General features: G+C 44.7%; 1 protein-coding gene across 6 annotated transcripts in view; it reads left to right on the top strand.

The window, feature by feature from the left end:
- Positions 1–14,149, top strand: part of LOC141144050 (NACHT, LRR and PYD domains-containing protein 6-like) — a 373,857-nt gene that overhangs the window by 204,073 nt on the left and 155,635 nt on the right. For all 6 annotated transcript variants that reach the window (XR_012244340.1, XR_012244339.1, XR_012244338.1 and 3 more), the window contains exons 10-11: positions 6,025–6,189; positions 13,565–13,627. Coding sequence is in view for 3 of the 6 variants with exons in the window: in XM_073629400.1 (XP_073485501.1) it covers positions 6,025–6,189; positions 13,565–13,627 (228 nt within the window). In the remaining 3 variants the exon portion in view is untranslated. The remainder of the gene's footprint in view (positions 1–6,024; positions 6,190–13,564; positions 13,628–14,149) is intronic.

Below are 14,149 nucleotides of genomic sequence, written 5' to 3'. Positions count from 1 at the left end.
TCCAAATCCGGTTCGGAAAATGTCATTCTCTGCTGCACAAAAGTGCTTGACATTTTCTGAACTGATTTTTGGGGCCCTGTATCTCGGGGCCACTTAGTGCTAGAAACCCCAGGTTTGGAAATTTTATGGTGCTAGTTCCACTGGGTTTGCACACCAAATTTGGGGTTCTTAGCACTAAGTGGCCCCGAGATACAGGGCCCCAAATTCGGTCAACTGTGTCCATCTGCAGCAATATCATTTCGGGACCCTTTGGGTTCAGAGACCCCAAATTTTGGCTGCAGCTAGGGGGCATCTAGGAACCCTTAACTACCGAGTTTGAAGTTCAGGGGACCCATGGCTGCAAATGGGCACAGTGAGCCATGCAAATGGGCACAGTGATGCTGCAAAGGGGCATTGTTGACCCTCTTTTCCACTTACAGTAGCTGTGCATTTCTCACCCTCGTCTTATACTCGGGTCAATACGTTTTTCCCATTTTTTTTGTGGTAAATTAGGGCCTCGACTTATACTCGGAACGACTTATACTCGAGTATATACGGTATTCGACAAAATCCTTACCCTTGAAACACAACACAAACAATCACTGACAGAACGATCCGCTCTAACATTGCTAGAAACTAGGAGAGCACTCCAACAGACCCTAAATGCGAAGGCCACAAGGTTGTTTTTCTGGAAAAAAATATACTATGAACATGGAGACAAATCAGGCAAATTCCTTGCGCGAGCCCTTAAAACCTCAACTGCTGCTCAGAACATCTTAGGCATATGGAATTCAGAGAGATATCGCTACTGAACGTATAGCCCAACATTTCCATGACTATTATTCTGCTCTTTACAATCTTCTAACCAACCAAAGCCCGGACACACCCAAGGTGACAGACTACATCTTATACAGTATACAAGAACATATTTGGGGGGCACACCATACAATGCATTTAAATTCAAGATGGTGCTGCTATAAGACCTACAAACAGTACAAAATATTTTACAGCGCACACATACAAGAATGACATTTCCTGCAGGGCTAGTTTAAAACACCTGAACATATTCAAAAAATACGGGGGTTTGGTCACACTATATGGTCATATAGTGCTAAGCCCACTTACTGCGACAAAGTACCCCGAATTAGTGGGTCCTACACTAGTAATAGAATGGAAGATCCTTTGTCTCAACCATGGGAGCTGAACTCCTCTATGTGGGAGAAACTAGCCCTGCAAATGTGAACACAGGCTAAATGTCTCAGTTACATTGGTGGTCAGTGTAAATCTTCTCATTACATTGGTACTTGGTGTACAATCCTTTCATTCACAGGATTGTAGGCCAGTGTGAAGGTCCCCCTTACATTGGTGGCCAGTGTAAATCCCTCTTTATATTGGTGGTTACTGTGAATGCTCCCATTACATTAGTGGTCAGTGTAGAAACTCCTCTTTATATTGGTAATCGTTAAAAAAATCCAAACTTGCATTTGTGGTCAGTTTCGAATCCTCCCTTACACTGGCGGTCCATGTAGAAGCCCCCTTTATATTGATGGTGAGTGTTAATTCCCCTTACATTGGTGGCCAGTGTAGAAATCCCCCTTTATTGGGTGTTGATGTAAAATCCCCCATTACATTGGTTGTCAGTGTAAAACCCCCTAACATTGGTGGTCGGTGTAGAAGTGTCACCTTACATTGGTGGTCGGTACAAATCTCCTTGACAATGGTTGTCAGTGTAAATTCCTCCTTACATGGAGGTCATTGTATATTTCACCTTACACTGGTGGTTGGTGTAAATGCTCTTATTACACTGGTATCAGTATAGAAATCCCCCTTTTCTATTGATGGGTGGCGCAAATTATGCTCACATTGATGGTCAGTGTAAATCCCCCATTACATTGGTAGAATCCCCCACTATATACTTGCCAAAGATTTCCAGCTTTGCTCTACATGATTCAGAATTTGCCACAGTATACTGCCTCCTAACTAAACCCATCCCGCCACCACTGCCACTAATCCCATCAACCCCCCGGCATTGCCACTGATCAACCCCTCCTCCCCCAGCATTGCCACTGATCCCAGGAGTCCTAGGATTCCTAGGAGTTTTCTAATGATGGGCCCCCTCACCTCCCCATTCCATGGTGTGCAGGCAGTGAGGAGATGATGTGCTGTAACCTTTAGCAACCAATCAGTGAGCAGTAATGCTGTGCACTAACCTCTTGCGACCAATCATTGAGCGGTAAGGATATGCAGTAACCTCTAGGAACCAATCAGTGAGCAGTAATAATGTGCAGTAACCTCTAGCAACCTATTAGTGAGTGGTATAGATGTGCAGTAACCTCTAGCAGCCAGTCAGTGAGCAGTAATGATGTACAGTAACCTCTGGCAAGCAATCGCTGCCTAATCTGATTCAGCAAACTAAATTTTGAGTCTAGCTGCTATTTATTGTATGTCTCAAAGCATGTGGAGAACAAAATTGCATAGAAGAGGGGGCCCAAGAAAATGTTTGCTCAGGGTCCAGTCAATATTAAAGACTGCCCTGGTTCACATTAACAAGACATGGTTGTCCCCTCTCACCCCTCCTTTTTATCTTAACATTAGAACCGTTTATCAGGTGGATAGTAGCAGAGATTCAAAATAGCTGACAGGGAGTGCAAGGTCGCTGCATATGCAGATGATCTGTTGTTTTTGCTAACCAACCCACACGTCACATTACCTAACTTGATGAAGGAATTTTCTTTTTTCTGCCATTTATCAAATCTAAAAATCAATTACTCTAAATCGGAAGCCATGAACATCTCCATACCTGAAGATGCCCTTAAAAAAATAAAACACAACTGCCCTTTCAAGTGGGAGGATTCAGCACTGAAATACCTAGGGATATGGCGAACCCCCAAACTCTCCCTAATCTTTGAATGCAATTTCTCCCCTTTAATTAAGACAATAGAAAAGGACTTACAAACATGGCATCCTCGACACTTTTCCTGGTTAGGACGAGCAGCTATCTGCAAAATGATCATCTTACTGAGGATTCTCTATCTATTTAGGAACCTACCAGTTAAAATACCCCAAACCTTCTTTAAAGCAATTTTATCACTTCAGCTTAAATTCATATGGGCACATAAACACCCCAAAAATTTAACCTACTAACCAAACCCAAAGAAAGGGGAGGGATGAGTATACCAGATTTCCGGAACTATTATCTAGCCTTTCACATTACCAGGATCATTGACTGGCACTGCTACCACAAATTCAAAGACTGGATCTTCCTAGAAAATGCATTGAGCCCCATCTCCCTGCAATTCTCACCATGGATTCCGTGGGAATACCCACTAACTTTAAAAACACACCCACTAATAAGCACCACATTAGCTACATTCCATCGACTAACCAAACAATCTGACATTTCCACCCCCTTGAGCGAACTAACACCTCTACAAAACAACCCAGACTTTATACCAGGTATGCAAAACCGTTTCCTACCCCCCAGACTCAAACAAACCACTCCTAGCTATGCATTGTTTTCACAACACGACATTCAAGGAACTTAGGGAAATCAGGGCAGAGAACAATACACCAGATTTCCCACTGTGGACCTATTTCCAAGTCCGCAGTTATCTAAACCATACCTCCAGAAGGGATAACTTCTGTAGACAATTGACGGAGTTGAAGACAGTGTGCCTGGAGGGCGAACCCCTACCGAAAGCTACTTCAGTTTCTCACACGTGGATACGCGATTGCAAAGAACCCAGTGGGGAAAGATTCAGAGAGAGATGGTCGGAGGCACTGGGATTTCCAATTTCAGAGGCGCAATGGCAGCAGGCTTGTATACTTACCCACAAATTTTCTCTTAGTACCAGAACGCAAGAAACCGCTTACAAACTACTTACCCATTGATACGTCACACCAGTGAAATTACACCCTTGGTTCCCACAAACCTCTGATACTTGCTGGCGATGCAAATCTAAAAAAGGTACCCTCTTCTGCATCTGGTGGCAATGTCCGGTTCTCTCCCCATTTTGGTTCAAGGTTAGAGATACTATCTTTCAGATCACGGAAACAAAATTGAAACTGGACGCAACATGCTATCAGGAGAGTACTTACCGAGGCCAAAATGCCGAGAGTGGTTCACCCTTGCGACTAAGCGCAGTCCGCCCCCTGGAGGTGAGACAGGGAGTGGATGCACAAAGAGGCACAGGCTACCCAGGAAGCCGGGGGTCACTTGCGTGTAGTCCTTGCAGGGAGAGTTAGCTGTGCAGAGACTGGCAGATGGATGATTTGCCGGAGCGGGTACAAGAGAGTCCAGAACCAGGCTGAGGGTCAAACACACACAGGATCAGTATTTCCAAAGCAAGCTGAGGTAGTGTGTCAGGAGGACACAAGGAAAGTCCAGGATACAAGCAGAGGTTCAAGGGCAAGGAGACAGTAGGCAGATCCGGGTCACAGGCAGAGGGTCAAACACTGGAGAGGAGCGGAATCCATATAACAAGCCAAAGGTCGGGTCCAGGAGAAAAGCAGAAGAGTCGAGGTCAATCCGGGTCACAGCAGGAAGTCAGGTATCAAGCAATAGGAAACAGAGATTCACAGGAAGCTGAAGACAAACCAGCAATTGGTCTGTGTGCCAGAGTCCTTTTTATAGGCCAGCCCAAGGGTCACGTAGGGCGTGCGCATGTGTGTGCGCCGGATTGCCGGCCCCGCAAATGTACATGCGCCGGAGTGCCGTTCCGCCGCGCATGCGCGCAGGAACACGGCTGAAGCGCCTGGAAGCAATATTCTCCTGACACATGCTGTCTGCTCCACATCACAGATTTCGCATTTAAAAAATATAAAAATTCTCTGTCTAAACACTTACTGAACGCAGCCAAGTCCCTTATTCCACTTTACTGGAAATCCTCCCGCATTCCCACTATCCAAGAATGGCTATGTAAAATTAAAGACATCTGTGAGATGGAGACCATTGCTCAGGCTCGATACCACAAAACATGGTCCCCCTGGTTCCTGTTCAAACACTCCCAGGCTTATGAGAACCTGAAAAATACTCATTAAATTGAGAATCAATCCCAATCTATGAAAGATCTCTGGAATACAATTTCACACTCAATTATTAACAAAGCTGCATACATTTAACCCTACAGGTGATACCGTCTTATGGTTTAATGATAAAACATCCAATGTGATTAAGGTCTTGAATAAAGCTGCACTCAGCTCAACTACCCCGCCTGTCATTACCTTTCTCTCCCACTTCCTCTACTCTTTTACTTCAATACTGTTCTTCTTTCTATAATACCTTCTATTATCAAGATATAATATAGAGTGTTGAATAATAGCTTGTTAGTTAAGGATGCTTCAAGTTTAACCACTGACCAGATGTAATAACTACCTTAATGATTTGTCCATGTAACAAGAAATATCTAGATCAGGTTTGCATGCAAGTCAAAAAGTTGATGTATCCCATACCAGTTGTTTTACGTTGTGGGGCTGCGACTCCACCTATGTACTTCTTATTCTTCAATAAACGTTAATGTTAAAAAAAAAAAAAAAAAAGTCTAATATCATGTTATTATTTTTGGTATTAAAGTTATTGTAAAGCTTTGATTAGTTAAAAAAATTAAATAAACATTTCATACTTACCTCCACTGTACAGTTCCTTTTGCACAGTGTGGCCCCAAACACCATCTTCTGGGGTCCCTCGGCTGCTCTTGCGGCTCCTCCCCACATCAGATAACCCTCCTAGGAGAAGCGCCCTCCCGGGGGGGTTACCTTGCGGGCGCAGCCCCGCCCCTTGGTGCCCGCATCATTGGATTTGATTGACAGCAGCGGGAGCCAATGGCTGCGCTGCTAACATTCTATCCCATCATGAGCCAAGAACCATGGGCAGAGGGATGACGCAGTGGGAAATTCCAGGGCTCAGGTAAGTAAAAAGGGGGGCTGGGGGGCCAGTCACTGGCAGGTGTTTTTTCACCTTAATGCATAGGATTGTTATTGTTGTACTTATAAAGGTAAGAAATTATTGAGAATTGTAGTACTAATCCTTTATATTTGTCTCCATAGACTACAGAATGTGGGTCTGACTGATGAATACACCAAATTCCTGGTGTCACTGAGTAATTGTACAACACTGACAGTCCTGGATGTGAGTAGTAATCACCTTACTGATACCAGTGCTGAATACATAGAGGACCTCATACTGACATCAAGCAGCCTAAAGGAAATCAGGTCAGTATTTATTTGTTAAAGTGCTTTAGCATGCTTTAACATTGGGTTTTCATAGGAACAAGTGTAAATGGCAACTAAAAATGTTTAGTGTCGAGCAAGGTGTTTTCAGCCAGTACTCAGTACCGCCACCTCTGGCCTGCTCAAGAACAGTGACACGAATTGCCCCTTTAGTTGAGTCCCTTTCAGACCTCCCACCAGTGTGGACCTGTGGTGACAGACAGGACAGCCGATTGCTGATATCGTATGCAAACAAAGAATCAGGGTACAGGAATGCTTACACTACTCACTACTTTTATCCAGGATCTGACTGATAACATCATACAATGGGTGTAAGCAGTCTTGTGCCTTAGCTCTTTGTTTACATGTGACAGCAGTGATTGGTTGAGCTGCTATAACTGGTGGTCTGTGCTTACAGGAGGGGCCCAGCTTAACTAAAGAGGCAAAACCTCTCCTAATCTTGGGATCCCGGGAACCAATTTTTGTTTGGAGTCAATGCAGGTCTGCGCTGGTGGAGGTCTGAATTAAATAATGTTACCCCCAAATGTCATATTCCTGATATGTGTCTGCTGTACCATGTACTTGTATAAAAAAAAAAAAGGCTGCTGCTCTTTGTATGCCTTCTTTTGTGTGAAATCTCTGGTGATCCTGCCAGTCCCTCTGCTTACCAATTAAAAACTGGGGGGGAGGGCGTGACCGGATGTGAGCGAGGCAACAAGTGTTTCTCTGGATCTCCGCAACTATCCTGGAAATAATCCGATTTTCGGAGCTTTTTACGCCCTTTATCCTGCTCCTACACTACCGGGCTAAGATCGGGACATTCGGGACATGAGAAAGACCGGGTGCAAGCACGGGCAGACACCACAGCACTCACAGTGCCAGACACGCTCTGCACGAGGCCCGGAACAGGGATCCCCCTCCGCTATCTTGCCAGGACAGGCAGACCTCTAAGAGTGCCAAGAAGAAAGACAGGCAGATGGAGAAAGCAGCAGCGGCGGGACGTGGCAAAGAGGACCCCCCACCGGCGTCCCCAGTGCAGGGGGATGCATCGGATGCTATCACCAGACCCATCCTGGAGGCCATAGACGCCAGCAAGGCAGTGGTAATGGTACGGATTGACCATCTTGCCACAGAGTGCACGCTTATCAGGCATGACCTGGATAAAATTCGAGGCAGGCTCACCACAGCAGAAGGTAGGATTTCTGATGTGGAGGATGCGTCACACTCACAGGGAACATAATTGACTGAGCTGCAAGAACTGGTAAGATCCCTCCAACATAGAGCCGACGACACCGAGGACAGGCAAAGGAGGAAAATTGTCAGGGGGCTAAAACCGCCACGTTTGCAGAGCAATTTTTTAAGCAAATCCTACAACTGGCCAACCTACGCCCCACATATATAGTAGAACCTGCACACAGGGTGCCCACAGGTGTCTGCCCCCTGGTGCATTCCCGCACCATTTTTGGTGAGGTTCCTAAATTATCGCGACCAGGACATGATCCTGACGGAATCAAGGAAACATCAGGAACTCCGCTATGAGAACACAAAAGTAATGCTGTTCCCCGACTTCTCAGCCGAAACCCAGAGGAGAAGGAGATACTTTAATGATGTCCGCAAGAGGATGAGAGAAAGGGAGATCCAGTACAGCATGCTGTACCCTAGCAGGCTGCGGGTGCAATATAAAGGTTCAATTAAATTCTTTGATAACCCAGTGGAGGCCAGTGAATAGCTTGACAGAAACTCCTAAGTCTGTGAGCCAATGAAGCATGCTGGTTTCAAGATTTACTGAGCCCTGGATGGTCGAATCAGTGTGATGAGTTACACTTGCCAAGCTCCTGTTGTGCTATTTTCATTTACATTTGTCAAGTTCCTTTTGCCCCTTCTTTGTTTTTGCTTTTATCCTTCCCCTATGAACATAAGGGGCTGTTCCTGACTACCTGCTTTGAATAACTCCTGGTGCCTACAAGTTTTTACTTTAACAATGTTATACCTGTTGGGGGCCACTAAATGACTCCATAAGACCAAGGCAGAAGCTCGGATAAAAAGCCATGTGTAGGCTAAACATTGCTCCAATATCCGTATCCCATGGGACTTCATGAGGACACGCAAGAAGGTCAACTTAAATTGCTGAACAGTTCGTCACACGGTTGAAGACTTCCTATTTTATTTTTGTTCTCCCTTTTTTTGGGAGTTTTGGGACTAAGCCACATACCAGTGGTTGTGTTTTTTTGGTTCAGTTCTGGTATAATGGCGGGAGGGGATTGTTTTAACTCAGTTCACCAATCACAAGGGGGTAAATGTACAGTTTGTATGTGGCACTGGCTTAGTGTCTCAGCCAGTACCTATAGATTATACAAGGTTCTACACTCAGGCTCCTGGCATTCAAAAATTTGTTAACAGGTTAATGGCTAAGTGTGAAAAAATTGTGTCCTGGAATGTGAGAGGACTGAATAATATGTACAAACAAGCCTCAGTATTTCAGTTCCTTAAACAATCCAAGCCGCATGTTACCTTCCTGCAGGAGACACATCTGGATGGTAGCAGGGTCCTGGCTATGCTCAGGCCCTGGTTTCAAAAAGCCTTTGGTGCTACTTTTTCCACATTCGCTAGAGGCGTCTCGATCCTTATCAGTAAGGCTCTACCATGTACTATACATCAGGTGTTCTCGGATCAGGGGGGTAGATATGTGGCTGTTCTATCAGATATTTATCAACATAAAATGTTACTAGTAAATGTCTACTTGCCTCCTCCTGTAAATGTGCAAATACTATATGATATGTTTACCAGATTGGCTCCATTTGCTCACCTCCCCCTTATACTGATGGGCGATTTCAACGCTATTCTAGAGGCGTTGGACTCGTCCAATCCAGGGAGGTTGGGTTCTGCTGATCTTCTCTCCTGGGCTTCGGTGACTGGGCTGACAGAGCTGTGGCGAGCTAGGAATCTGTCTCACAGAGCCTACTCTCAAGTCTCGCTGATCCACCGCTCATTGGCCAGGATTGATTTGACGTTTGGTAGCCAAGCCTTGTTGCCATTTGTGAAGGACATAGATTACCTGGCCGGGGGTATTTCTGATCATTGGCCCTTGTCCCTTGATCTCAGCTTGTCAGCTGGGAGGGGGACGGGGGGTTGGCGGCTATCCCCAGGGTGGTTGCAAAATGAGCAGGTATCTTTCCCGCTTACAGGAATCAATCGCCTCTTACTGGTCGTCCAATGAGGATACTGCGGACCCTCTAGTGGTGTGGGACGCATTCAAGGCAGTGTTAAGGGGAGAGTGTATCTCTTCTGACACCACTTATCTGTCTCTGATGAAGGCTAGGAGTCTTCTCTCCCTGCATTTCTCGGATCTGGCTCATACGGGAGGCAAAACATAGGACGAACTCAGTGTTTGCAGAGGGAGACAAAAATGGGAAGTTGCTGGCGAGATTGGTGGCGGTAGATAATCGGATAACGAACATCTCGGTTGTTAGGGGTAAGGGTGGGGATCTGGTCAGTGACCCCTTAGAAATACTGGGCGAATTTAGAGATTTCTTTGCAAAACTTTATGCTCCTATTCCGAGTTATGACCCTGCAGCTTTTAATGTCCTCTTAGCGGTATTAACCCTCCCGAGATTGTCTGAATGGCTTTCCCGCAGACTTTTATAAAAGTTATGCTGAAGAAATAGCCCCGAGACTGAACACACTTCTAGCCCAATGTTAGGAACTAAATAGACTTCCAGCCTCCGTGCTGGATGCCTATATGGTATTACTGCTGAAACCGGGTAAAGAGCCTTTAGATTGCTCATCTTTCCGGCCCATCGCTCTCTTAAACACGGATCTGAAAATACTGGCGAAGGTCTTGGCCAACAGACTGGTCGGGGTTATCTCCTCCCTGGTTAATATTGATCAGACAGGTTTCATGCCCGGAAAGTCTACCGACACAAATTTAAGAAGGTTATTCACTCACCTCCAGCTCTCGGGGCCGGATGCTGGTACCAGAATCGTTGTGTCGATCGACATAGAAAAGGCGTTTGACTCAATTGATTGGACCTACATGCTCCGGGTGCTGCAGGTAATGGGGTTTGGCAGGATTTTCCGGAAGTGGATCGCCTTGTTATAAAGCAATCCCAGGGTGGCAATTAGATTGGGCGAGAATACATCTCCCTTTTTCTCAGTGGGTAGAGGCACCAGGCAGGGGTGCCCTTTATCCCCATTTTTATTCGCACTCATGATGGTGCCTTTGGCAGAGGCACTTAGATCATCTAGTGAAGTCAGGGCCATTAGAGTGGGTTCCATTAGAGAATGCCTAGCATTATATGCAGATGATATGCTCTTGTTTCTAGAGGACCCAGGGTCATCGCTGCAGGCGGCCGTGAAAATTTTCAATGACTTTACCACCTTTTCGGGCTTAAAGGTGAATTGGAGCAAATCCCCCATTCTGCCTCTGGATGCTGGGGCCAGGGAAAAGGCTGACGATAGTCTGCCGCTGAAGTGCATTTCCTCCATTACATATCTAGGAGTTAAAATTACTGCTGACAGTAATGATTATATGACACTTAACTTGATGCCCCTACTGACATTTTTTAAGTAGAAGACGCAGGCCTGGCAAAGGCTCCCTCTGTCGCTAATAGGAAGGATAAATTTGCTAAAAATGAAAATTCTTCCAGTCATAATGTACTTCTTGAGACACACTCCGGTATGGGTCCCCAAGTCCTTTTTTAAACAACTGAATGGCATTACTAGTTCATTCCTCTGGGCCCCCAAACAGCCACGCATAGGACTCAAGGTGCTTCAAGAACCCTGGGGTCAGGGGGGGCTAGCCCTACCTGACTGGAGGAAATATTATCTCGCCTGTCAGATGGTGTTTGCCCATAAATGGTTAGCATCTGATGACGGAGATTCCGCAACTGTTGTGGAAGCGGCTCATTTGGGGTCGTACGAGACCCTTCGTTTGGCCATCCACAGGGGTGTAAAGTCGGATCTTCCACTTACACTGGCTATGAAGGCTACTATTAAGTCATGGGAGGAGGCGGTTAAGTTGGCATGCCCGAGTTATTTGGGTTTCTCACCAAAGACTCCGCTGTGGGGGAACCCTAAATTATCTAATTTTCACTCCTTCCAGGATCCCATCGCGTGGGCAGTCAAAGGAATGAAGCTCCTAAAAGACATCACAAAGGATGGGGTACTCCTGACTTTTGACCACCTAAAGGTTAAGCATGATCTCTCTAACACAGTGGTTCTCAACTCCAGTCCTCAGGACCCACCAACAGGCCAGATTTTAAGTATTACCTTGGGGAGATGCAGACTAGAATACTGCTGAGCAGCAAATGATATCATCTGTCATGTATTTCATTTATCTTACAAACCTGGCCTGTTAGTGGGTCCTGAGGACAGGAGTTGAGAACCACTGCTCTAACACGTATTTCTTCAGGTTCATACAACTTTGCCACGCATTTCAGGCCCAATTCAGGGAACGGGCGGTAGAGTCCATCCTGCTGGCTCTGGAAGACATGCTTTTGGTAGAAGAATTCCCTAAAACTTTATCGATCACATATAAAGAACTGTTCAAGTGAAGTCCGGTGGCAATGACTAAATGTAGGGAGCGATGGGAGAGTGAAGTCCCTGATATTGAGGGGGAGGAATGGGATGACATGTGTACCCTCTTGGAAGGGAATTGTAAATTCCATGATGCCTTATTATAAGGCAACCTACTATTCTAGGGGGTGCAGGAAAAAGTTTAATAAAGTCTGGCAGGCGTGGTTCAACTCGGATACAACTGCTGGCTAGTTCTGCCCACAGTCTCGTCTGCTGTAATAATGGACCTGGGAGCCTGAGCTAAATGAATACCTTTTGTCTCTCTGTTGGGCTGAGGGTAGGGCATAATTGACTGCAGATATGTCCTCTGGATACTGAATCAACCTAAAGATGATAGAAGTGCAGTGCTTTGTACTTACGATGACCACATGCATATTCCCATAGTCTAAATCCAGGTGTGATCTAATGTGATGCTCTTATCCGAGGATCGTGGTGAACTGAGGTTTGGGATGTTGGGGGTAGGGGGGTGGGAGGGTAGGGGAAGGGTTTTCAAGTATGCACACAGTCAGTTACCTATGTTAGGTAGATTGAAATGTCGTGTCCAAGTTGACCATGTTGGTCATGGAGGGACTGGCGTTGTGTCAGGACCACTCCTTTTTCAATGTATGTTTGTTTGTCTCAAAAAACTTCAATAAAAAGAATTTTACAAAACAAAAAAACTAATAAAAACTGACCACAGCAGGCATGGGAGCACAGCATGGTCAGTTCTCTAGACCAGTGGTTCTCAACCCTGTCCTCAAGTACCCCCAACAGGCCATGTTTTCAGGTTTTCTTTTATCTTGCACAGGTGCTTTAAATCTGAGTTAATGGCTTGGTATTTTGGACAGCTTTTTTATCTAAGAGAAATTCCCAAAACATGGCCTGTTGGGGGTACTTGAGGACAAAGTTGAGAACCACTGATCTAGATGTGCTGGGAACTCAGCTTGCTGTCCTCCAATGATCAGACTTTTCCTCCATCCAAGATGATGACCTAAACTCAGCTTGAGCAGCCATAACAATAGTTCCACCCAGTCCTAAGGATCTGGATTTCAGCCACAAAACACATCTACAAGGATTTATAGATACTGTGTATGATTGGCATATCTCAAATTTAAAGGTAGTGACAACGTTTGCATGGGTGTTGTATCTGTACATTAACAAGTTTTTATGAATTGTTAACCGTGCTTAAATTTTATATGGTTCGTGAATTTGTCATTTATGTTTACTCAATGCTACATTTAGTCCCATTTTCTATTTTTACATAATTTTTCTATTTATAGGATGGTAGCATTTGAGAGCCTGTATTATATTTTAAGGTGCAGAACTCCACCTTATTTTTCATTTGGTAAGATGTGTGGTCTTGAATGCTGTTTTGTGGTTGACCGCACAATGTACAATTTGTAAAAATTCAAGCAAATAAAAGGACAAAAATGTAAAATATTTTGACCTCTAGCCTCTTGTGTTTGGTGCTCCTGCACAGCCTGTTCTGTCTTCATTATGAGCTGATATTGTCAGAATCTACATGAAATGTAGCAGATAAAGTGGCACAATGTCTTTTTTAACCATTTGTGACAATGTGTATTTGCCAAATAAAAAAATAGTTCTTGTTTTTTAGAAGATGAAAAATCAATTTTTTTTACTGTAAAAGCAAATATTCAAGCACATATGTATGTTTGAAGTTAGCAGATTAAAAAAAAATGATTTTAAAATAGATATTGAACCGATAGATTAGGGGGTACCTGATTGACAATTTTTTTTTCTCATGAGGGAAAAACACAAAATTGTTTCCGGTCAGTTTTACCTGATTTCCTAATTTTCTTGGCAGGATCGATGGAAATGACATTTCCTCTAAAGCAAAAGAAATATTCAGAAAAATAATGGATGAAATGTAAGTTGAATATGGATTTGTGATCAGATAAGATATACATTTATTTTCAAATAAACCTGGAGTTGGATTTAATATCCTGGCTCTCAGGCTGGGTTCACACTTTCTCTGTTTCAGGTATGAATGAGGCCCAAATTTTCGCCTCGGACCTGAAACAGAGCCAAAGACAACACAGGACTCTTGTGCAATTCGCTCTGCAGCCGCCCCGGAGATGTGTGAACTGGCTCCATAGAGAGCCGGGCACACTCTCCTGTCATACGAATTGGATGCGGGGAAACCCTCATTCAATTCGCACTAGTGTGAATCTGGCCTAAAGCTGAACTGTAAATATTTAAAGGGCATCTACCTTTATTGAAGTTACACTTATATTGTAGGTTGCAGTTACCCCAATTCTACCCCAGTCCAGATATTGGAAATGAAGAAATGGGGGAAGGGTGACTTCTCTAATCAAAGCAAACCACTTGGTACCTACAGTTGTCACCTCTCTACCTCTGGTTCTTTGAATGATGAATGACCACCATAGTG

Source organism: Aquarana catesbeiana, linkage group LG05 (assembly GCF_042186555.1).
Source record: "Aquarana catesbeiana isolate 2022-GZ linkage group LG05, ASM4218655v1, whole genome shotgun sequence".
NCBI lineage: Eukaryota > Metazoa > Chordata > Amphibia > Anura > Ranidae > Aquarana > Aquarana catesbeiana.
The sequence above is the reverse complement of the archived record's forward strand: the minus strand, read 5'-3'. Positions and strand labels throughout refer to the sequence as shown.